This window comes from Colletotrichum phormii, assembly GCF_030913505.1.
Source record: "Colletotrichum phormii strain CBS 102054 chromosome Unknown BDP81scaffold_5, whole genome shotgun sequence".
NCBI classification, from domain to species: Eukaryota; Fungi; Ascomycota; class Sordariomycetes; order Glomerellales; family Glomerellaceae; genus Colletotrichum; species Colletotrichum phormii.
The window spans coordinates 2,103,615-2,127,422 of NW_026851447.1; the positions used below are offsets into that span (position 1 = coordinate 2,103,615).

The 23,808-nt window shown below is 55.3% G+C and overlaps 9 protein-coding genes across 9 annotated transcripts; 5 read left to right on the forward strand and 4 right to left on the reverse strand.

Moving 5' to 3' along the window:
- Nucleotides 1-284: 284 nt before the first annotated feature.
- BDP81DRAFT_185014 (uncharacterized protein) lies at nucleotides 285-1,219 on the reverse strand. Its single transcript, XM_060582338.1, has one exon. It carries the CDS (start codon nucleotides 899-901, stop codon nucleotides 353-355), a length of 549 nt encoding a protein of 182 aa, XP_060448497.1. The 5' UTR covers nucleotides 902-1,219; the 3' UTR covers nucleotides 285-352.
- Nucleotides 1,126-3,652, forward strand: BDP81DRAFT_391935 (disintegrin; the record flags this gene model as incomplete). The annotated part of the gene is made up of 2 exons (XM_060587626.1): nucleotides 1,126-1,192; nucleotides 1,248-3,652. The coding sequence occupies 2 exons, from the start codon at nucleotides 1,126-1,128 to the stop codon at nucleotides 3,650-3,652; spliced, it is 2,472 nt and encodes an 823-aa protein (XP_060448498.1).
- A 697-nt stretch (nucleotides 3,653-4,349) lies between these two features.
- BDP81DRAFT_469860 (uncharacterized protein) lies at nucleotides 4,350-5,678 on the reverse strand. Its single transcript, XM_060594534.1, has 2 exons — nucleotides 4,777-5,678; nucleotides 4,350-4,650 (listed from the first exon to the last, which is right to left on the reverse strand). Exons 1-2 carry the CDS (start codon nucleotides 5,209-5,211, stop codon nucleotides 4,483-4,485), a joined length of 603 nt encoding a protein of 200 aa, XP_060448499.1. The 5' UTR covers nucleotides 5,212-5,678; the 3' UTR covers nucleotides 4,350-4,482.
- Nucleotides 5,679-6,709: 1,031 nt separating this feature from the next.
- BDP81DRAFT_391937 (lish protein) lies at nucleotides 6,710-9,162 on the reverse strand (the record flags this gene model as incomplete). Its single annotated transcript, XM_060587627.1, has 6 exons — nucleotides 6,710-6,736; nucleotides 6,790-7,233; nucleotides 7,288-8,526; nucleotides 8,681-8,841; nucleotides 8,921-8,937; nucleotides 9,110-9,162. 6 exons carry the CDS (start codon nucleotides 9,160-9,162, stop codon nucleotides 6,710-6,712), a joined length of 1,941 nt encoding a protein of 646 aa, XP_060448500.1.
- An 887-nt stretch (nucleotides 9,163-10,049) lies between these two features.
- BDP81DRAFT_422016 (uncharacterized protein) lies at nucleotides 10,050-10,781 on the reverse strand. The gene has a single exon (XM_060589954.1). The coding sequence runs from the start codon at nucleotides 10,722-10,724 to the stop codon at nucleotides 10,227-10,229; it is 498 nt and encodes a 165-aa protein (XP_060448501.1). The 5' UTR covers nucleotides 10,725-10,781; the 3' UTR covers nucleotides 10,050-10,226.
- Nucleotides 10,782-12,467: 1,686 nt separating this feature from the next.
- Nucleotides 12,468-12,931, forward strand: BDP81DRAFT_422018 (uncharacterized protein). The gene has a single exon (XM_060589955.1). It carries the CDS (start codon nucleotides 12,487-12,489, stop codon nucleotides 12,919-12,921), a length of 435 nt encoding a protein of 144 aa, XP_060448502.1. The 5' UTR covers nucleotides 12,468-12,486; the 3' UTR covers nucleotides 12,922-12,931.
- A 48-nt stretch (nucleotides 12,932-12,979) lies between these two features.
- BDP81DRAFT_422019 (uncharacterized protein) lies at nucleotides 12,980-13,712 on the forward strand. The gene is made up of 2 exons (XM_060589956.1): nucleotides 12,980-13,594; nucleotides 13,642-13,712. Exon 1 carries the CDS (start codon nucleotides 13,012-13,014, stop codon nucleotides 13,276-13,278), a length of 267 nt encoding a protein of 88 aa, XP_060448503.1. The 5' UTR covers nucleotides 12,980-13,011; the 3' UTR covers nucleotides 13,279-13,594; nucleotides 13,642-13,712.
- An 860-nt stretch (nucleotides 13,713-14,572) lies between these two features.
- On the forward strand, nucleotides 14,573-15,731 carry BDP81DRAFT_312815 (eukaryotic integral membrane protein; the record flags this gene model as incomplete). The annotated part of the gene is made up of 2 exons (XM_060583841.1): nucleotides 14,573-14,949; nucleotides 15,008-15,731. 2 exons carry the CDS (start codon nucleotides 14,573-14,575, stop codon nucleotides 15,729-15,731), a joined length of 1,101 nt encoding a protein of 366 aa, XP_060448504.1.
- An 836-nt stretch (nucleotides 15,732-16,567) lies between these two features.
- Nucleotides 16,568-16,893, forward strand: BDP81DRAFT_422021 (uncharacterized protein). Its single transcript, XM_060589957.1, has one exon. The coding sequence runs from the start codon at nucleotides 16,579-16,581 to the stop codon at nucleotides 16,807-16,809; it is 231 nt and encodes a 76-aa protein (XP_060448505.1). The 5' UTR covers nucleotides 16,568-16,578; the 3' UTR covers nucleotides 16,810-16,893.
- Nucleotides 16,894-23,808: the final 6,915 nt, after the last annotated feature.

Below are 23,808 nucleotides of genomic sequence, written 5' to 3' on the forward strand. Positions count from 1 at the left end.
GTGGCCCCAATTCTTCTCGTTATTCCTTTTTGGGAATGTTGGTGTCAGTGACAGCCAGCCCGGGTGCGTGGGAGGGATCACGAGAGCGAGCGAGCGAGCAAAGCAAGCGCAGCGTCCAGCGTAGCGCCCGTGTTGGCGTCCATGGGCTCGGGGTCGATTGGGGGGGAAGGGGGGAAGGGGGGAAGGGGGGATCGACCGGGTCGCAGAATTAATTGGCATCTTGCGGCTTTCCGTTGCCAAAAGGTTGTCAGCAACTAACAGTGAAACAGGGACACAAGATCCGAACCATCCTCCCAGGCTTCTTTCTCCTCCCCTGGTCCTGGATAAGGGTACCTTGTACATCACCAGCCAGTCAGGAGTCTAGAGAGGAGAGAAAAGAGTGTGCAGAGCCACAATAGAACCCATCCCGCAACCTTGATTCACTCACCCGACCCAACCCAACCCCCTTTCGGGACTGTCGTTTATACGCAGTAACTATTTCTCTCTCTCTTGCACCGTACTCCGTACTCAACACGACAAACCGAGAGATACAGACACGAAAACCGGGTTGGTTGCTAGGGAGGCTACCAGGTGCATTGTCCCAGCCCCCACGAGGATACTTGGACATTGGCGTTGCCACTGCCGCGTCGCCGAGTAGCACTAAGCCAAGAGTTACCAAGACGTCGCCCAGCCCGCCTCTGGAATCCACAGCACCTCTCGAGCTCCAATACAGTTGGTCCACGCCCCCGTACCAAGAGATCGTGTTGCGCAATCCACCGTTCATCTCACACTCGCACACTATTTTGCAGTCGGCCGCCAGCACCCGGACTTTCCACCTTCTTTTCCCCGTCCACCACTCTCCATTCGTCCGTTCTTGTTTTATTACTTTGCCGTCTGTCTTGTTGCCTTTTTTGTTCGTCATCCCTTCGTCTTCGTGTGTGTATTTACTCCTTTTTTATTTTTTGGAAAACACCCGGAACGACGCGGTGCGACGCGGGCACAACAGTGGTTTAGGGACGATCGCAAACCGACCAGACCCTCTTTCTCTCTTACGCTCAGTCTCCCCTATTCGAGAGGCTTACGCAACACCACAAGTGAGAGGCCTCTCTGAGCCTCACCCCGTTTGCGGGGACACCACCACATACCATGGTTTCCTTTAGGACCATAGCTGCCGCCTTTGCCGGCCTCGCGGCTCTTCCCCAGAGTGTTTTTGGTATGTATGGGCAAGTGATGTTTCTACGGCGATGCATACTGACGCCGGCGGACAGCACACTCGACACAGCGCAACCCGCTGAGTTATGTCACCATCCTCGAAGATGCCGTCTTCCACTCCCCTTCACAACACTGCCACGCCCTTTCGCACTTCGATCTCACCTTCTCTATACACGACAAGCAACAGCAAATACGCCTTGCGCTGGAACCGAACGATGACATTCTCCACAACAATCTGCAAGTGAATTACATGGGCCACGACGGCAAGATCCATACCACAGAAACTGTCGACAGGTTAGAGCACCGGGTATTCAGGGGAAAGGCATTCGTACGCCACGAGGGAAGCCCCAACGACTGGAGGCACGCTGGATGGGCTCGAATCACGGTACACCGAGACGGCGCAGAACCCATTTTCGAGGGCGCTTTCCGGATCGACGACGACCACCACCGAATCCAGACCGGAACCAACTACCATGCGCGCAAGCACCGCGAGGACCCCGACGCTCCGGGCAAGGGCCGGAACCCCGACGAGTACATGGTGGTCTGGAGGGACTCGGATATTATCGAATACTGGACCGACCGTGAGGATCTAAAAAAGAAGCGGGAAATTTTCGGCCGGTCTTCATGCAACTCGGACAGCTTGGACTTCAACACCGACTACAAGATCTTTGACGCGCGGGATGCCGAACCCCTGCAGTCCGTGCCATCAAACTCTCTCTTCGGACGCAACATCTTCGGCAGACAGATTGACGGCAGCACCGGTAACAACGGTGCAGGTGTCAACCTCGTCTCCACCATCGGACAAACCAACGGATGCCCGACGACGCGCAAGATCGCCCTCCTCGGCGTCGCCACGGACTGCACTTACACCGCCGCCTTCAACTCAACGCAGGCCGTCAGGCAGAACATCATCGACGTGATCAATGCCGCGTCCGAGGTGTATGAGAGCACGTTCAACATCTCACTCGGAATCCAGAATCTCACAATTAGCGATGCCAACTGCCCTGGACAGGCCAGCTCGACCGCCCCATGGAACGTCGCCTGCAGCAACAGCGTCACGATTACCGATCGTCTGAACCTCTTCTCAGCGTGGCGTGGTAAGGCCAACGACGACAACGCCTTCTGGACGCTTCTGAGTACCTGCGGCACCGATTCCGCCGTTGGTCTGGCGTGGTTGGGACAGGCCTGTACCGATGGAGCCCAGACCTCCGGCAGCGGCAGCAACAACGAGACGGTTGCATCGGCCAATGTAGTGATCCAGACGCCCAGTGAGTGGCAGGTTATCGCTCACGAGGTCGGCCATACCTTTGGTGCCGTACACGACTGCACTTCCGACACTTGCAGCAATGGCGATTCCGACATGCAGCGGTGCTGCCCCCTGAGCTCCAGCACCTGCCCTGCGGGTGGCACCTACATTATGAACCCGTCGACCGGCACCGGCATCACGGCCTTCTCCCCTTGCAGTATCGGTAACATCTGCTCCGGTCTCCTCCGCAACCAGGTCAAGTCATCTTGCCTGACCAACAACCGTAACGTCAACACCATCACCGGAAGCCAGTGCGGAAACGGCATTGTTGAGTCAGGCGAGGACTGCGATTGCGGTGGCACATCCGGCTGCGGCAGCAACAAATGCTGCAACCCCACGACGTGCAAGTTCACCACCGGATCAGTCTGCGACCCCGCCAACGAGGACTGCTGCAACGGCCAGTGCCAGTTCGCGTCCAACGGCACCGTGTGCAGAACGAGCACCGGTTCCTGCGACCCCCAAGAGACCTGCAGCGGCTCATCGTCAACGTGCCCCAGCGACGAGCACAAGGCCGACGGCGATACCTGCGGCAACTCGGGCGAGGGCCTCACCTGCGCCTCTGGACAGTGCACCTCCCGCGACCAACAATGCAAGACGGCCTGGGGCTCGCGCACCAACTCCACCTCGGTGACCTCGTGCAACAGCGGCAGCTCAGACTGCATGATCTCCTGCAACGTCCCCAGCATCGGCAACGGCGCCTGCGTGACGATGAACCAGAACTTCCTCGACGGCACATCGTGCACGGGCGGCGGCAAGTGCTCCAACGGCGTCTGCCAAGGCGCCAACGCCGGCACCGAGATTATGGACTGGATCCAGAACAACAAGGGCATCTTCATCCCCGTCGTCGTCGTCGTCGGCCTCTTGGTCCTCATTGTCTTGTTTAGCTGCATCTGCGGCGCGTGCCGGCGGAGCAGGAGCCGGCAGAGGGCGAAGCGCCTCAAGCCCGTGCCTGTGCCGGCGATGGCGCATAATGGCGGGTGGAACGGGAACGGGAACGGGAACGGCTACGGAGGGGGCGCCTGGAGTAACCCCAACATCCCTCCGCCGCCGCCGCCTGCTACGCGTCCTGGTGCGCCGCCGCCTTATCATGGCGGTGACCCCTATCAGAACGGGGGGTGGGAGATGAACAGGACTCAGAGCGCCAGGTACGCTTAAAAAAAGTGACGTGGCACAGCTCGAGGAGGGAAATACAGGACGGCACAGTGGGATCCATTGGATATTTCTAGATCATTGCATTACTCGGAGTTGGCGGTGCTTTTTCCTTTTTCTTTCTTTTTTTCTTTCTTACTATTATTACTACTGCCCACAACCCCTTTTTTGGATTCAGACCAGGGGGCTAAAACGATTGCACATTGAACCACGGCAACCTGTATTGATACGGGAATGCTAATTCGTGTAATTATGATGACCAAGGGGGTACGGATTGTATCCTTATGAGAAGGATTAGCCTTTACCTAGAGAATGGTCGGGGAGGGGGGAGAGAAAGATTTACATAGCTTCTTTTAGGTCAGCTGGCTGATCCGGTGCGGATACCAGCGGGAAGACCGACATACAATCCCTTTTTTCCACATTGAGATATCTGACCTGGATCTGTACCTTGTCGTGAGTTCATTGCAGTTTGTCTGATTTGAGGTAGCGTTGAGGGTGCGTGATGTGGTGACTCTATAACTCCTTGATATTCCCTTATTCCTCATTTGCCAGAACCCGAAGCAAGCTCTCTCAGAGAAGTGTTTGAAGGGAAGTCTCTCTACCACTCTCTCATCCATGGGCAAGGGCCGTCCACGAGTTGACACCCAAGGCAGAGCAGGCCGTCATGAAGAACAGCAATCCTCCCAAAAAAGAACCCCCCCCCCCCAATTCCAAAATCAAAAGTCCCGACGCCATAACCCGCCAGTCGCACACACACCCCCCCAAGTCGTAAGTGAAGAAAGGCCGTTTAAAAAAAGAGTAACAAGGTAGAAATGTCCTCCATCCCCCTTCCCCGATCAATGACGACCCATCCGGTCCCCTCCAGCGCTCCGCCGTCTCGGATCCCGCCACGCCGAAGACGATGACACCTTGCGGTGGTCCGACTGCTGCAGCTGCTGCAGCGTCGGCTCCTCGTCAAAACCGCAGAGCATGCGGGTGAAGTGGAGGCGGGTTCCGGGGATGCTCTGCGAAAAGGGGTGTCAGATCAGCACAGAGATGTGCATTTCGTGTGAGGAGTACGTGAAGGTGGGATTAACATCTGGGAGGGACGGGAAGAGAAGGAAAGGCAACGAGAAAGAGCAAATACTCACGTCTCCGCGACTACACGCATACATGGCCAACTTCTCCGGATCCTCAAGCACAGCAACAGCCCAAAGCTTCCGTCTCCTAACCTCGTGGGAATCACCATCTCCAACACCTCCTCCTCCTCCAGCTAACATCCCACCACCACCAGCACCACCACCGTGATGTCCGCCTCCCGGACCAAGATGTCCCAACCTACCCACCCCGCTCCTCGAAGGCGAGCCCCCGCCGGGGCCATCAAACTCGAGATCCGAGTCTGATGGGCTGTCGTGCGGTGAGTACGGGTCTTTTCCGCGGGCTTGGCGGTCGCGCATGGCTGGTGTGAAGGAGGGTGTTGCTCCTGATGTGCCGCCGGGACGAGAGGTTGAGGTGGAGGAGGATGCCGAGGGGTGGTTTGAAGGGGGGAAGTAGGGTCGTTGGGGGGTGTAGTATGGTGCTGACATTTTTTCTTGTGTGTGTGAATGAGGTGTGAGAGGGTGGTTTGATGAGTTGTTGGTTTGGGTGGGTGTCGTATGTGTGATGAGTGAGAGATGAGAGAAGTTGTAAAGTGGTGGTGAGAGCTCTTGGATTCCGAGGTCGATTAGGCACGTCGGGCTTCGTGAGGTCGTTCCTGCCTCCGCAGTTCACCTCACTCAATACGCAGTGAGTCGCCTCGCTCACTTGAACCTGTTCGTCAAAAAGAAAGATCCGTCAAGCAGCGTCGAGATATCGCGAGATCAATATGGCGGACCTAACTAAGTGAGGCACAATCACCTCGGTCTGTTGGAATCTTCGAGTCCACGACGGGAAGTGGAAGAAAAAAGAAACAATGCGTTCTTCTTGGTAGTCGAGGGCGGGTTTGGATTGGAACAATGGGATTGATAGATAACCCTCTTTGCAATCAGAGGGGGAACGACGGACGCGCACGGATGAAAAATGACGGGACGTCGTTGGCAATGGACAAGGTACCTACTCACTCACACGTGCGGGGCACGGATGAGGAGGCGCTGCCGCGCTGGCAATTAACCAAGCAGGTTGTGGCTGGGTTTCCCCTTTCCCTTCCATTTCCCCCTCCGCCTCTCCCCCGTCCGTCCGGATCCGATGCGGGGGCGACGGGCGGTCGAGCAAAAGGAAAGCCGCGAGTTGCCATTTTTGTGTCACGTCTAACCAAGCTGCCGGTGATTTGACAACGTATCTTACCCTGACGAGCAAATTTGTTTTGGAGCCGCATGCCGTCTGTGTGCTTAAATCCGCGATGAAAATAAGGAACTCATCAATAGAGAGTTCTTCACCTATCGACCCATACGACAGCTGGATGTTATCAGAGGCTGTCAATCCTGATCATCTCACGATACCTAGAGTCCTTCACTAGTACAACATGAAATCACACACAAATCAGACCAACATGAAGCAGTCAAGATTCATAGTTTCCCTTTTCCATATCGTTTGGTATATACAGGCATAGTGTACAACGTGCTGACCCCTCAGGTGTCAAGTAAGTATTCCTCCTCCGCTGGCAGGACACGAGTCCGTTTGGGGAACAATCAGTCAACCAGAGGAACAAGAGACCGAAATCATCTACCACGGTGACATCTAAACCAACGCAGACGCCAGTCGTCCTTTCCAGAAGCTTCAGTTGTAATGTGAGATGAAGGTATGCGTATGCAAGAAGGCAGCCGGTTCCCCGCCCTAACCCCGCCGCCTGTTGGGGGCCTGTCTGAAATCATCGATAAACAACACCGCCGCGACGCCGGATAACTGCAAAAATTCGAAAGTGGTAAATGCACGATACAGGATCGTCTGGTAAGGACACCCTCGGAGGGTGGGCATGGTTTCCTCTTCCTCGGAGGGTCTCGGCCGTTTGGTGTTGGAGTACCGAGTCTCTATAACGTCTAACACTCCGTTGGAATGCTTTGAACGACTTTTAACGTGTGCCAAAGGGCACGAAATCTCGTTTTTCGCCTACCGACGGAAGTTGATAACAGCCAGCTGTGCAGAATTAGCATCAGGTCGCACCACGAGATCTCAAAGATATGACTTACTCTGCTGTTAGCTCCATATGCGAGGCGTTGTCCGTCAGCGTCCCAGCACAAACAGTGCTCATCCTCGTCCTCTGGCTCCGAGCTCGCCTTGGGGCTGAGCCATCCGGGATGCGGCGATCTGCTCCAACTTGCCCTTGGCATAGTGTGCTGCTCACCAACCTTCCAGATCAGAATCCGACCAGCCGTGGCTCCGGCGATGAAGGCGCCATCTGGTGTGAATGCAATCGATACAATGGGCGATTCCATGGTCAGAATGGACCTTGGTTTTCCTGGCTCAGGGTCCTTGGCGTTGGAAATAATGATGGCGCAATCATCGCCTCCAGATGCGATCAACCGCTCGTCTTCCGGCACGTTGGCATCGTCCGGGAGGGGCTGCCACTGTACCGCCGTGATCGCCCCAGAGTGGGCCGTTATTGACCGGCGGTGACCATCTTCGTCCCAAAGCTAAAAGGTTGAGTCAGCTGAACTCTCATGGCACAGGCGTTTCGGGATACTTACATCCAGGATGCCCTTGTCGCTCGCCGTTGCGGAAAGTTTTGATCGTCGGTCATAGACAACCTGAGTAAACGTGTCGTCCTCCCTGCTCTCCAACTTCTTGTTCGGCACGATGGCCATCTCCGTGCACTTCAGTGACAACATGACATCTCCGCCAGTGAGGAGGAACTCTGTTTCGCTGGTCCACGCAGCATCCAGTGGCCAGCTGAGCAAGTCGTGATTTGGCAGGAAATAGGACAATGTGTTGGACGTTAGGGAGTGATAGACAGTGACCAGAGCGCCGCCGGGTCCGTTTGCGTTGCTGTTATCGGGCGCAATGGCGAGAAGGGCTGCGTCGCTCGGGCTCCAACGGAGCTTGATCACGGGAGGGTCCGAGACGTCGAACTTGTCGACATGAGAACCGTCCTTTGCCCAGATGTGGACAGACGCCTTGTCGCCATGTTCGATGGCAATGGCGATGGCCGTTCCCCCACTATTCCAAGCAAGTTGACCTACTGTGGCTGTCCTGGGAGTCTCGTCGTCGATGAGACTATGAAACGGGCGATGTACACCATGCACGTGACCGTCGGGTTCGGGAGCTGGAGTAGGCGTCATTGTGCTTGAACGTGAGAGGGTCCAAATACGGGCTAGCGCATCGGTTCCAGCAGCCGCCAAGATTGATGGGTCCTTTGGGTTCCACTCGCAGCGCAACAGGATGGGTGCGTTTTCACCGTTGGCTGTCGAGGGCGAAGCTCCGGGGCCGCCTGCGCTTGCAGCGCCGCCGTCGCGAGCGTTGTTGGTGGCACCGGCGCTGGTGCTGCTGTCATCGGGCATTAATCGCAGAAAGGTCGTCTCTGTGGCCAATTCCTCGACTTTGTCGACCTGCGTGCCCTGCTCCGGGCCATCTGTTCTCGGGGTGGGCGTCGGAGCTTGCTCGCCTTCGAGAGGTGACGGATAGGCGTGGTTGTTGTCGCCGTGGCTGTCTAGCTCCATGGGGTCCGTGGCTGCATCCGCCCCGTTCGTGCTCTCATACCCATTGCTAAGCCTGGGCCGCTTGCTGGGTGAGCCGCCATTCACCATGTGCTGCTGTTGTGGCCGGCTGTCAAATTGGCGTTTCCGAGTGTTTTCGACCTCCATCTCTGTGTCGTCCACCTCGCCATCTGCGTCCTCATCCTCCTCAATCTTTTGAGGCGGTTGAACGATCAATGGCCCAAACAACCCCACCTGCAGTGCTTCGGCCGCAGCCGCAGCATCTGGAGGCACCTGCACGCGCAGAGAAAATGTTAGTTTGCCAGAGTTCACACATTTTCCACACACCCACCCGTCCGTCTCGCCGCCGACTCGGGGTGCACCGGTTGCTCATGACGCGGAAGGGAAGGGGGGGGGGAGGACAGCCGAGTGGAGCACAATGCCTTACCAATTTCTTCGCATGCTCTCTCTCGAGGGCATGGTAGCAGAGGCCTTTGTTGATGACGGACACCAAAGCGTGGCTCTTGACGTGATTTGCGAAATCAAAATGACGATGAGGTTGCTGAATGTGCCATTCTTTCTGGAATTTGGCTGCGGTTTCTCGGTAGTCTGCAATCGTCAGAAAAAAAAAAAAGCCCGTGGCCCACCACCAGCTGTCGCTGGCTGTACCCAGACGGTTGTCACGTACTGCCTTCCAAGAGATACCTGAGAGGAGAGTCAAAGTCAGCATGTCAGCGATAGCATGAGGGCGCGAGGCCGTCGGTCGAGAGCCAATTCATGAGAGGTTGAAGCCAGAGGTCGTGAGATGAGTGAGGCGCGAATGTGCGTGGAGGTGCGGCGGGCGGGAGTGGGTGAGACGCAAAAAGGGTGAACTCACCTCCAGACGAGAAAGTTGACTCTGTCCGAGTCGAGGTACTCCTTGGTGACCATGCCGCTCGGCGCCGCTGTAGGCGGCGTGATTGAAGGAGATTCTGTAAGATGTTTCGATGGGGCACTCGATGAGAGCCTTCGCGGGCGCGTTTTGCTGGCGTCGTTGGTCGAGGGGGAAGCGGTTTTTTGCAGTCGTCGATTCAAGATGAGGAAAGATTGAAGATTGAGGAAGCCCGCAAGAGTGGATGAAATGGAAGGATGGGCGAATCTGAATCTGGCGGTACGTAGCCTACGTACCTTGTTTAGGCGAGACCAGGCGTGAGGCGTGGCGCTAGCGCCAGCAGCCCAGTTGGATTCAATGGCGGGCACTGACTGGACTAGCGACTAAGGTAGGGGACTGCCTATGACTGACCGGGGGGGGGGGGGGGGGGGGACCCAGCACTGCAGCAAGAGGAGGAGGAGGATGGATGGAATGGATGGAGGACGAGGAAGAGGAGAGACACCTGGTCAAGATTCAAGACTCGAGAGAGAGAGAGAGAGATACCTGGCTGGGCTGACACTTGCGACTGCGACTAAGGTACAACTGGGACTTGGGACCGGGGCATGACGGGATGAGCACAATACGCCTTTTCTCGCTCTCTGCGTCGCGGCGTCGCCTCCGCATTGCTTGCACTCACTGTTATTAGCTGCCACCTGCGCAGCATTTGACGACGGATGGAAGCCGAAGTGCGCGTGGAACTGGCAGTGGCATTTTCGCTACTGCTATCCGTACCTTACCATACACCACAGTACGGATACACTACCAATACCTTACCTAGGTTACTAAGGTAGTAGTAGTAGTAGCTGATGCACTCACCCCATAAATTTACCTGCCTACCGCCGTCCCGTCGATCACCAGCAGCTTTCTTTTCTCTGCTCAAGGTGCCGTACGGTACGGTGGTGCCCTCGACACTACCGCGACCACCAACGACCCGATGTATGCCTCCGTCCCCATCGGTGCAGCGGCACGACGATGCAGTTGCAGGCGGCGCACACACGCACACATGCGCACACACACCTGTCGCAGTCGGATCAGGAGCAGCAGGGAACTCGCCAGACGGGGAGGGGGAGGATAGGGAAAGGGATCAGCCTGAGGCCCTGGACCCTGGTCGAGGCTTTGCAAGTCCCAGGCAAAAGACTGATGAACGAACGAGCGCAAAGCCAGCATCAACCAAGACACGAAATCTTTGGAGACTTCCACACTTTCTCCCATCAACTGGGACGGGAGCTGGAGGAACAAGCATACCTTTACCTACCCACGTGGTACGTACCACACATGTCGGGCGGGTGTGGAGCCGGCTCCAAGGCCCCAAAGTGCATGATCCAAGGTACTTAACCTTCAGCGTACCTCTTGGACCGTTCCTCGAAATCACTAGCCAGTCAGCGATCCCATTGGAAATTTGGGCCAGCCGCGACGGTAACGACAATGACGAGACGGCAGGCAATTCCTTTGACTTGCCCCGTTGTTCCCAGTACTTTGCCATGTTTCGAAGCGCGGCTGTCTCGACAAGAAGAAAAAAAGCTGTTGGGGTGTCGGGCAGAAGGAAACGACCGACTCGAAGGCGATGGAAATCTTTCACCATGAAGGTCAGGGGAGGACCCAGAGAGAATTGTTGTCTGGGGAGGGGAGGAGGCAGAAGGGGCGGGCAGCCTTCGAGAAAACGATAGTTCTCTGCTAATCCCGTGGTCCCCGTCCATCAATTTGTTGTTGTGGTCCATCGAACTTGGGGTGTGGTGTTTGGGGCTGCTACTCAAGACAGGGTTCCCGGGAGAGCCACATTTTGGGGCACTTTGAAGGTGGTCCTGACACCCAGTCACAATGCCGCCCCTTGCGCTTTGTCCCAAGTACCGTCTCATACTCGCGCATGCGTAAAAGTACATTTACCTCTCTTCTTTTGCCCTTCTTTGCCTCGTGCCTTGCCTGGGGCCCAGCTGGCTGAGCGTGCTTTTCTCGATCTTCGAGGTAGGTACGGAGTAACGGGAGTAATGCGTCGCTCGCTTCTCGCTAGGCTTCTCCATGCTGTCGTGCAATGTGAGCATCGGTGATGGATCCCTCTGCCTGGCACACTTCCATCCAAAATAGCACTCGATATACCAAGTGCGCGAATGCGCTCAATCTCTTGCTCTGTATGTGTTGATCTCTGGTCGTTTGGCTGACTGACCACGGGGCAAGCGAATGCCTTCCAAGGTGTGCACAGATAGGCAGGGTACGGATACTGATGTACGTATCGACGAGTATTCGCCCGTGACCGCATCAGAAGAAAAGAAGAAGAAAAAAACCTCGATGGTTTCAGGGGTCCAGAACAAGCAAGACACAGTGGATGCTGGGCTCTTCCTGACTGACAGACGTAAGGAATCAAGGATACAGGCAGCTGGACCGTGGACGGACAGAGGGCTGGAGACGTTGAACTTTCAAGGTGCTCCGTAGTGTCCTCAGATCCGTACCGACCGCGACAAAGTTACGCAGTACGGAGTACGTATCCGTAGAGTCCAAAGCTACATATAAAGGTACAAAGACGGGAGAGCGATGCACGGATTGGCTAGAGTTTTTTTTTTTTTTACATCTCAAGCCCCCCCCTCGAAACCCACCTTACGTAAGGCGGCTCCCAAGTTTCTTGGAGCAATGGGAAACACCGAAAACCTCTAATGTCTTCAACCAAGGCACGCCGCAAAGCCAGTCCTGATCTGCTCGCTCAAACTTCTGACTCTGCCGTCCGTCATGTCTGCCCATTGCGGGCGCCGCCGCACATCGCTTCTAGCGCATCTGCGCCAATCGAATGCAATTTTTGTATCACCACTGGTAGTGACCACTGACCTGCCACCGTGCTCCGGCATCCCCCATCCCTCTTCCCCCCCCTTTCGTCTTGATCCCGCTACGGATACCCATCTCCACCTCACCGGTCGGAGATCAGAAGAGACACGCAGGCGGCAGGTGCACACCCCAGACCCAGAAACATTCCCAGTCTTGTGAACCTGGTGAACCTGGTGCTGTTTCTGGCCCCCAGCATTGTTCCACGACTAAAAGGTGCACAACTAAAGCAGGGCTAGACACGCGCGGAAGCACGCCGCAGAAGCAGGCTTGCCAGGCTAAGGAGGGAGGACGAGATGAGCAACGGGATCAGTTCCCAGCGCCAGACTATGCTTGTCTGGCGCACTGGGCCACTGGTGCTTGTGTGTGTTCTGACGTCTCCGCCCAACCGTCGTCTTGAGTGCGGCACGGCTTAGCTTGCATGCACAAATCGATACGTACATGGCTTTCTTTCTCTCTTTTTGCCCCATGCGGCCACCGCCCTGGAGGCTAATGCCGAGAGAGGGCCGCGCCTCTTGGGGCTGCAGCCCGCGCAGATGGGCAGCGGTTTGTCGTCTGTTTCCAATTCTTACCCGTCATGTACGTACCGCCAAACCTTGAATGAGCAAGGCAAGGTACGGTGCCGAGTGGGGGATACCAATCATGACAGCAGCTGGGGGCGCGCTCAAGGTCGGAGTCGGACGAGACAACCGGAACAAGCCTCTCTTGTCTTGAGGGTTGTTACCGCACTTGGGTGTGTCAACGACGTATGGTCGACGAAATGCCACTGTCGTCGTCGATGCAGGCGTTCATCGTCTTTCTCGGTACTCCTCCCATCCTGCTCCCTCTCCCCTCTACTTCGTACCAAGCTCTCGTCTGTCTGCCCGCAAAGGTCATCTCTTGTGTGTACGTGGCATTGCCCATCAAGGGGCCTTCCCTGGCGGGAACCGCTGGTTGCGAGGCGCCATGGGTGGGTGTGGACAAGGATGTGATGGCTGCATGGCCTTCGATCTTTAATAGCTCCGGGGACTTCTTCAGGCCCCCCTGCCACCGCCTGTCTGTGACCACTCACTGCTGGCCGAATGGGACCTCGTTTTGTGGTCAAACCCCATCCCGTCAACGTTGGCCGACGTTTTGTTGTTCGGAAACACCCCTGGGAATGGCAGCACGCTCTCACAGAGATCACCCTGGCACCTTGGCACAGACTCAAACGATGCCTATTCGTAGTATATCCGTACTGCCGCTTGTGCTGTTTATTGCCCGTTGCCATTTGCTTGGTGTTCGGATTTCATGCTTCAATGGTGACATGTGTCCCAGCGCAATGCCGCCGCAGCGTCTGGGGTAGGTAGGTATTGAGATGACGAGGGAAAGGGTATGTCGGACTTGAGCCGCCAGCCGCGGACTGGGTTTCGGGGAAGCTGACATTCGTTGCAATGATGACAAGCGATCGATTCGTTGGAAGTTGGGTGGCGACGATTACTGCAGATTGACAGTTCGTTTCCTCTCTGACATTCAGTGATGCCATAGCGAACGCAACGGCGTCTCCCTCCTAGCCGACAAAGCCTACTTAGTCAAGCAAACGAGCGATCTGGCACTTTTTTTCTTGGTTGTCTTAGGGCAGCCCGTCCGAGGTTTGCGGCACCGTCCGAAGGCGTCCAGGGGGCCCTTTTCTCGAGTCAGTCTTGGCCGCCTGGGCACTGTGGCGTTCTCACCAAAGCTAGCCACAGCTTGCGCTGGGGAAAGGCATGTCTGCCATCCGTCGCAACATTCCCCCAAAGGATCGTTGAAATGGCCCTTTGCTCATGGCCATGCTGAAGACAATGAACAACAACAACAAGGCTTTCTCCTGCCGAGAGGCCGGACGGGACGGTGGCACCTGTGGGAAAGGGCGGACGACGGCTTCTGACTGGCACGGCCGGGCTGGGCTGGCGTTCAACCGAACCAAGTGCACTTGGGAGCCCTGCAGGGATGGAACCACGAGATCTCCCCGTTTCGACCGCATCGAGGACTCGTCGTATCCACCAGTGGAACACTCCCACGCCCCCCTCCCAGCCCGTTCATCGCCTTGCAGATGAAAAACTCGGGGGCCTGTTGTGCTATTGCTTGTGCGCCGCTAATTGCCTCTCGTGCAGGTATCCGTATGGCTTTTCATTTGCTGATTCGCCGCAAGTTGGCACTCATCGTAGGATTTCTCATGAATATAGGACAATCCCTAACGTTGATATTGGCATTCAGAGACACATCGTTGAGAGAACTTGAGGCACGAGAGGGAGTCTCGGGGTAACGTGGTTCTTAGGTACGTACCGCAACCGGGGAGAGAAGCTGCCCGTGTCAATTTTGCTGGGAACCCGCCAAAATGGACCACGGGATCCAATCAGTCCCGTCTGCAAGGCCCGTGCGCTAAGCTTCCAGCTCTTCCCCCTGCCGGGACTAGCTCATCTCTGATATCGGCACTACTATTAATCCGTCTCTGGACCCATTGAAACGACCCCGGGACGCCTTACCACTCACGTCCAAGTGTCCCCTTGTGTGAGGCTCCAGGAACCAGATATCTGAAGGGCAAAAAAAGCGAGCTTGCCCAACTCACGATCCCAACCTAGATGAGCTGTTGACGACGTCCTCCCCGAACGGAAGCTGTCCAAAATGCCGCCCCGAATCAACATCCCGCCGGTCACCCGGGTTCTGCTCGCCGTGCTTGTCGTGCAGTCGTTCCTGAGCGCCGCGATCCGCTATCGTCAATGGAGCGCGACATCCGAGATCGTGATACCGTACCTGACGCTCATCCCTCAGCTCTCCCTTATTTATCCGTGGACCTTCTTGACCTCAACACTGGTCGAGAATAACATATTCACGCTCGGAATCGCCGGCGTCACCATTTATCAAGGCGGTAGATACCTCGAGAGAGCTTGGTCTTCGGCGGAGCTGGCCAAGTTCGTCGCCGTCACGGCGCTGATCCCCAATGTCCTGACCTTTGCGCTCATGATCATCTTCTTCACCCTGACAAGAAACGAGCGCTGGACGTAAGTTGGCATCCCCCCCTGTTTCTGCCGCCAGCAACACTAATTAAGCTCCTGACAGACTGACCGTTATTGGCGGCACGATTCCGATGCAGATCTCTTTCCTCGTCGCATTCAGCCAGCTCGTCCCGGCGCACACTGTTACTCTGTTCCGTGGCATCCTCTCCCTTCGAGTTCCGCGATTCCCTCTGTTATATCTCGGCATCGTCTTTGTCCTATCTCTGACACCGCTTCTGACGGCGGCCTCTTTCTCCCTTGCTGTGAGCGGCCTGCTCACGAGCTGGACATACCTCCGCTTTTACAAGACCGTCTTCCCCGACCTCGACTCTTCCCAGCCGACTTCTCTCCGCGGAGACGCTAGCGAGACGTTTGCATTTGCCGAGTTCTTCCCGGCACCGGTGAAGCCCTTCGTCGCCACCCTTTCAAACCAGATCTTTGAGGTGCTGGTAGCGATGCGGATATGTAGCCCCTTCTCCGCGGACAACCTCCCATCCGGACGAGGCAACAACTTCATACAGAGGGGCGCACCGGGCGGCGCAAGAGCCGAGGCGGAGCGGAGAAGAGCGCTGGCACTGAAGACGTTGGACCAGAGGCTCCATGCCGCCACCACAAGCACAGCGGCACGATCTTCGTCGCAACCTCCGGCGCAGCAGCCCACGGGTCCCACGGTACAGACGCAACCGCAGCCCAACACGCAGACGGCTATGACTACGCAGCCGACTGCGATGCTGGGGGAGACCAACTACCACCCCGAGCAGGACTCGAGCGATAAATCCGCATCATGAGAAAAGAAGAGACAAAGGGGAGAGAGACAATACTTCACTTCGACTAGAGAATCGGTTTACTTTCCTTTCTTTATGGCCAGCTCACGAGCCGATTTTGGACGATTGGACTAAGACGGCACCGGCGCCGGTTTATGGCTGCGGCCAACAGTGTACTCGTATGTGTCGATCCGTGTTAATCCTTGGGGGAACTTTTTTTTTTTCTAATTCGGGTTTTTCTTTTGTTTGGCATCGGCGTCTAAAGACGGATACCTCCAGTGCGCGCGTGCGTCTGTAAAGCGGTATGAGCGGCGATCCAGGATTATGACAGCGACGGTCTGGCCCTAGGTAGTGTGTAGAGCTTTAACCTACACCCAATGGGCGTAAATTCGAAATGATGTATGTGTAGAACTTGCATAGTCTCTGTCCGTTCTGCCGTCAAAAGTGTTTAGATTCGGATTTAGGTCCACGCGCGCGCGCGCGCTCCCCATGACCACGATCTTCCCACGTGCTGCGTCATGATGGCCGGCCCGGCTGGTCTCTTGGGAAAATATAAGCTCCACCGGCAGATATAACCCGAGAGGAAACAAAGATCTTCGATGGGGGGGGGCCTCATCCACTAGGATCCGATTCTTCGGCGCCGAAGGGCCGAAGAGAGGCGAGGAAGGGGACGTTGTGTGTGAAATATTTAGCCCTCGGACCTAATTAGAAGTCATGGTACCCGTACCCGTTCCGTATGCACCCTCGGACAGCGTTCGTTTTGTTCTTCTTTTTGTTGGCGTATATTCAGTCCCAACTCCGGGGCTTTCTTTTGTAGGAATGTTTCTTTGACAGACCCCCCCTTGACCATCTTCTTATGATTAGATGTAATATGTTCTTTTTTGTCCTCGGACCGGCAGTCGGTAGCGTTTCCTCCCATCGAATCTTCAGTTCGGCCCCCTTCCCTTCTTTTTTTTCTTCTTCCCTCTTTGCGACTGACACGCGCGATCGCCGGTCCGTGGGCGGAGGGGGAATATTCGTGCCGGGGCGCGGACGGGACCCCATCCACCTCACTCACGGGCCCCACCCCTACCATGGTAAGGTACCTTACCTTGCTACCTAGGTACGGTGCTACATGAATCAAGGCACCTGGTATCTGTGATAATCACAACGTATTCAAGGACAACATCGTACATGATAGATGGAGAAGAGGAAACTCTGCGTGCGCCAATCTTGCGTGAGGCGTATACAGGACCGTGGAAACATGAAAAGTCTGATCCTATCTGCATGATATATGTTGACGGTTGGTGGGGGCTTTGCTTGTATAACCAGATGACGGAACGGGAGGTTATGTGTTTTGGTGCTGAGTGTGGTGATCTCGGGCTGTCTTTCTTGAGTTTATCTTGACGTTGTGATGTCGTGACAGTTTTCTTCGGTTCTTATACTTCAGAGATTGAGGAGCGGATGCAGTAGTAGTTGTGCATCCGCAGTAGATGATTGTTATATAGAAACATTGCCACTTCATGACCGACGGAAGTTTAACTATGCACTAATTTTGAAGAACTTAGTAACGCCCATTAACCACGGGTGATTTGAAATTGAGGCTCATGGAATAGCAATATGCACCTGCGATCAATTGATACGGGGGGTTAGATTCACCATCGACAATACTCAACCTTCCGTCATGACATCACCGTCGAATCCGCACCCAAGCTTTTTGGCTCGGGGGTTATCTTAAGACGGGGGGAACTTTGATCTGAATCAAAGACTCACTTTTCGGATAATCGGTTTTGTCAAAAAATTACGTTTATACCGCCCAACCCTGAAACCTTTCCGTCTCTCCTCATCTTCAGTCATCGGCGGCATTTGGGGATCGTGTTTGGGCGGGAAGAGGTCTCTGCGGCGTTCGACCCCGAACATGAGATATCGTACGGGCGACATGGCGAGCTGCTATCCCCCCCCCTCTCTCTGCTGACAATTGATAAACAGAGTATGTCTTCTCGTCTTTCTTCAGTGGGGTTTCTTTAACTGCCTTGCCTTATCAAGCTTGCGTAGGTAGTGTAATGACTCCACATTCCATGGTTTGATCCAAGCCGGCTGCTATGCTTCGAGCTTAGGATGTGGAGATCAAGCAAAGGTAAAGAGAAGACTCAGAAATCCCCCTTATTCAAAAGCGTGTTGTCGAATATGCAGCCCGTAGAGGAATGAGGGAAAAGAACGCGGTCTTGGGTTTCCCGTGAGTTGTCGCGGTTTTTTATTATTATTAACCCACATTCCTCCCCTTCCTTCAGCACTTCCGTCAAACACGCGTTCCCGCGGATTTCCTTTAGTACCTACCAGCGGGTGATTTAGAGTTGCGGGACACAATAACCGAGGAATGTTGGAACCGTCGATCTCCGGCACACCCACCACCAACCCATGCACGTCAAATCACAGCATACCTATCTGTATCTGTACGGATACCACGCGTAGGTGAAAATAGACATGGCCCTCAAGAGATACCCACGCGGCCATTAGCTTACCTCGTATGTCGAGTAGAATAGAATAGTAGTGAGTTTTAGACATCTTGGGTTGGGTTGTTCTTGGGCGTTCTAGTTCGTTTTAACGTGTTTGGATTGAACGCGCGCACGGATTTCCCGGTCCGAAAGGGTCAAAACGAGACGAGTCCGAGATGGGAAGAAAAAGTGAGCAATAAGAAAAACGCATCATCGATAAGATCTTTGAGTACGGATAACGAGTTGTCATGTTTCAAAAACGAAAAAAAAAGAAGGTGGCCACCCACTTACTCCGAGCCAAGCAAAAAAAAAAAACTTGCCGTCCCTCCTAATTAATCCCAATCGTTCTCGCACTTTGCCGGGACATGTCTCATCTTGTCTTTTATCGAAGCTTCTTCCATCTACGGGATTGATGGATTGGGCGCCGAACTTTTTTTTGGAGCTTGTCATTTTGGTTAACATGGTACACTGTAAGTATCCGTAGAACGGGCAGCAAGGCGAGCGAAGCCTAGAAACACAAAGTCTGCTCAACCACCGTAGTCTGGCACCGTAATGCATTGTATACCGGACGGTTAATGCATCGGGGGTTAAGATTGACGGGGACGGTCTGTCGGGTGTGGCGGACATGGATGGATAGTGAGCCGCAACGTCCGGTGAGCAGTGAGCACTACTCCGTACAGACAACAGAGAACGAGAAAAAAAGGTTAAGAAACTCTGGACATGACACATGAACCTCGAAGCAGGTCGGTTGTGCATAACACAACCGCGGGAGGGACGGGGGAGTCGGGGACTGGTCAGGGAATCCTTGATCGTCCGGTCTCTTCCCTCGCTCCCTTCTTTTATGGTTCCTGCAATCCCAACGTCTTACGTCTCTTCTCTGTAATGGAAAGCGAACCGATGTGTGCGTGTGTTTGATCAATGCATGGCAAAGATGGATGGTATGCACAGAGGCTTCATCACCACCACCAACACCTCAAGGCTACGGAGTACATCTTACGTAGGCTTGGGGTTCGGTCCTCCGCGAGCCACTACCGCTTCTTGGCGGTGACTGGACGGAATAAATGAGCCCGAAGATTGTCATCTGCGAGAACGACGATGCAGCAAGTGTGTCTTGGCAGGGCCAGCTCAGGCATCTGGGTCTGGTATTCGACGCAATGCTCAATTGCCCAACAGCGCCATCCAATGACTTGGAAATCATCTCGGTACGCGACACTTCTATGATGGACTCGATGAGCTGGGTGATGTTGGGAAAAGGAATTCGGACGCGTCAAAGCCGCCTAGACATTGGGCGCCTGTAGTCCCGGGCCAATAGTCTGGAACGGCTAGTACCTTAGTCGACGACAACGGCATGCGCCGATCTAAGGGTACGTATTTCAGCACATGCCTTAGGCGAGAGTGGGGAAGACTTGCCGTGGTGCTTGCTTTGTTTGCCTCGAGGTGGAAGGGGTGAAGGGGCAGCAAAGAAGGAAAATTAGAAAAAAGGTTTCTGCCGATGTAGCGTCAGCTGGCCGGGCCAATCACGGCGAAAAAACGTGACGATGCTGGGGTTCCTTCACGCATTTGGGGCGGAGAGGGGGATGACGAGGAGAGTATCGAGGCCCCCACTTTTAGCAAGCCTTATTCAGCAGGTGCTTTTCGCGGTGTTTGGAGTTCTGGGCCGATGATTCGGCGATAGGCTGGCGGGTTCGAGGCTGGTGAATGACCTGAGGCAGGGGTACGTATACTCTGTACGGGAGTGTGGAGGTGAGCTGAGCCGCAGCCGCCCAAGTGATTTAGAGCGACGACGAATTCAGCCCAAGTGTATTCGTGGAATGAGGCCGTGAAGGTCTAGCTGATTTAGAGACGTCGGCACGTCCTGGTCTGGGAAGAGTAAATCGAGGAAACGCGCCGTTCGATCACAGACAGCTTGGCTCGGCCTACGGCTTGGCTTCTGAGGCCCGCTAGAAACTCTTCACGACGGGAGGCTAGGACTTGGCATTGGCTGAGTCGGCTTCCCCGTGGCGCGTGCAGCCCTGGATGCCTGTGGCTCATGTGGTGGGTTTGCCTAGGAGCCTGGAGGTGTGGCATCCCGTTCGGAGAAGTCTGTCTGGGCCGCCGGCTGGCTTGGGCTGGGCTGCATCATTTGTCTCAGCTTTTAATTGATTCCCATGTTCCACAACCCTCGCAGGAATGTGCGCCCGCGTAGCCGTGGGTAGTACCCCCCCGTTGAAAGTCATCGGCAAGTAGAAGCACGACTACTCCGTAGAGGCAACCAATTGAGCGTCCCGCAGTGCTGCTGCTGCTGCTGCTGAGGCGGTGTCGGGTGCATCTGGCAAACTGCCCTGCATTGACGATGACTCTCGCATCTCTTTGGACTTGTGGACCGTAACTATCTTGCCAAGACAAGAGTATCGTGGCATCGTGATATCGTGGCATCGGTGTCGCGTTGTGGATTGATGCTGTAGTGGGATGCGGGTGTTTGAGATGCCCGCGCTTTGCGCCCAGCGATTCGATCTGCGGTTACCCTTGCCGGACCATACTCTGTGCAGAGTAAATGCTGGGATTTCAAGGAGGCGAGTTGACAACAAGAGTTTTGAAAAGGGCGATGGAGAATAGGTCTTGTCATCGCGTCAAACAGGTAAGTGTGTACGTATTTTCGTAGTGCGTCGTGACTGGGAACACCAAACCAGTGTGCCAGTCTGACCAACGGTTTGCGGGGCCCTGACTGTCGGGGATAGGCTCGTCATCTTAGAGACAAGCTACCGTGAAGTGGTTGCCGACAGGACCGAGTCCCAGACTCAGTGCGGTCCCAGACCCAGTCTCCGCCGTTTACCTTCACCGCATGATGGGGCCTGAGGAGCGTTGCGACTTACGTACATGATGGGGGGAGCCTCAGGGAGGGCCTTCGTCGTCGGAGTGCGGCACCAGCCAAGCCATTCCTTGAACGGTGGGTTTGGGTCGAGGGCCGCCGCGCCTGTTGTCTTTTGAGTCTTGACTGCGTCTATAAGCCCGAAGGGAAAATAGAAAGGAGACAAGGTCCTGGCGTTTCCGAGCGACGCAGCGCGTAACCTTAGAAGTTAGGAAGGTTGAATATGCAAGCTCGTCAGCGCCAGCGACCAGGGTAGGGTAGGCTGGAGAATTTGCTCGATTTTATTATCCGCTTGGGTCGAGCGATAACGACTGGTTGGGTGGGCCATGAAGGTATGAGAGATGCCAGCCAAGCCCAAATGTGAACCAATCTGTCGTAGAGATCAGCATAGCAGCGAAGCAAGCAATATCTGCTCTGCGTGCTTAATATGAGCTTGTGCCGGCGGCCCGCAAAGCACCTCTGGACCCATTTCACCGCGAAAGCCCGAATCTTGTCAGCCTCTTAGGAGGGTTCTGTACGGAGTAGTTCTTGCCAGCATTGATCGTAACATGCCGTAGTAACGGAGATCGTGATGGCCGGTGGATTGTAGCAGCGTCGGACTGGGTACGGATACTCGATCAAAATGGCACCAACCTGTGTAGGCCTGTGGCTGCTTGGGATGTGATGTTAGCAGTGCTCGTAAAAGGAGAGGGAATTTGCTGGCTTGTGTGTAAGAAGATACGTACCGCTCAACCGTTTCCCGCGCCTCCAGGCTCCAGGTCTTGTTCATTTCCAGCCCAGCGAGACAGTGAAAAAGGGGGGCCGAAGGGTTCGAGACGGGCGGACGGTATCCGTACGGATACAGAGGGACGAGCACAGAGCACAGAGCACAGAGACGAAGAGAAAGGCAGAAAATACCCGGGCTACCGGGGGTATGACGCTTGTACGAATTGGGAAGAGTGAGAGAAGAATGGAGGACAGAAGAAACATGGATGGGCCCAGCGGCCGTGTGCCGTGCCACTCGACCCCGAAAAAGGCTCTTTGGCCCACAGACTTTGCCGGTACGTACTCGTAGCACACCACGGCTAACGCCAAGGAGTCAGATCAGTCTCCGCGGTGGCACGTCAGGTTCGACAGGTTGGGCGGGAGGTACCAAATATGCACGTAGCCTCGATATGTACCTTACCTCCTGCCGCCGCAGAGGCACAGTCTTGAGTCTACAGAGGCTAGAGCACCTTACCTCACGACTCTGTCACTACCTGTCTCTCCTTCCATCTAGGTGTGATCCACTGCGTATGTGTGCTCCGTACTCCGTACTCCGTACCTTCCATGAAATCCTTCGAGGCAGATAGATCATGATTGACAGAACACTTCGAGAGACCTGTGCGCTTTCTCTCCGATTCTCTCAGCATCTCCCTCCCCTCCCCGACTTTTGTCTTCCTACGTTTTTCTGCACGACAAGGTAATCGCAAGCACCAATATAACTGCTCGGGACGGACTATGGCAGCCCGTCCCCGGCACCTTATCCATACCTTATCCATCCTCATAATCACGTACGGTCCATGGATACTAAATCCTTCCCAGCCTTCTTTGCCGCAAGGGGTCTAATCTTCGCCAGGTACCTGCGAATACAGGCTACAGAGCACCTACCTAGGTACCACTTTCTCTCGCCCACCCCAATACCAGATCACCGCGTCTCTCGCCCAAATCAATTCTCACTTCGCCCTCCTGCCTCCCACCGTGATACCGTCACCATCTCTTCCACACCACACACACACTCCCGCACAAGCGCACATACACACACATCCAGACACACACATCCAGACACACACATCCGACGCACACATCCGACGCACACACGCACACGCACATCGGCACAGCGTGTACGCCCACACATTACAGTATCTCTCTTCCCCATCCCTTCCGCTTGACGCCGCCGTCAGTCGGGTACCCTCGCACTGCTCCAAACGGCCTGCATATGCGAGAGATGGCTGCATCCTTCCTCCGCCTACCTTGCACGTACATATTGCGGTACAGCCTGGCTACGCACACAATCTCTCTCTGCCTGGTCCAAGCCAAGGGTTGGGGGAACGGCAGGCAACCCCATCCACACCCCCCTGCTACGGGCATACTATGTAGAGACAGACGCAGACGCCCCCCTTCACTTGGTTGCTGTCGCAATTCTCCTCTCACACCTTGACCCCTGACGGAACCCCCCCCCCCTCCTCTCCTCTCCTCTCCTCTCCGAGGACACCTCAGGTAAGCCCCCGGCCTTCCCTCCCCACTCTGCCTCATCTAGCTATGATCTCCCTCCAGCCTGGCGGCGATGGCGGCGGCGGCGACCGGATCCCATCGAGCTATTCGCAGGTCCCAAGCAGAGCCCACAGGTGCACCCGCGTCATGTGTGTCCTGTATCTGCGGCTTGGTCTACTGTACAGGCGCACGAGAGCACTACACAATAGTGTACGACTACGGATACGTCTACGAATAACCCGTCATTTCTGTCCGCTGGCTAGCGTAGCGTGTACCGCGCCGCAGGAGAGAAAACAGCGTGCAACACTTACTCAAACCGGTCCAACCGAAGAAGGGAGGGGCCCAGCCACTGCGCCGCCAACTGACGATAGCTTCGTATCGAGAATCTTTTCCTCCTGGACTCAACCACCGATCCACCACGATATTTGCAGATTGCGGGTATGAGCTTGTTCAACGACTGAAAAGCCTGGTGCGACACACAACCAAAGACAACAGACCAAATAGCTCGCTCACAGGCCCGTTCGGTGCGGTGGTTTCGAAGAAGCCG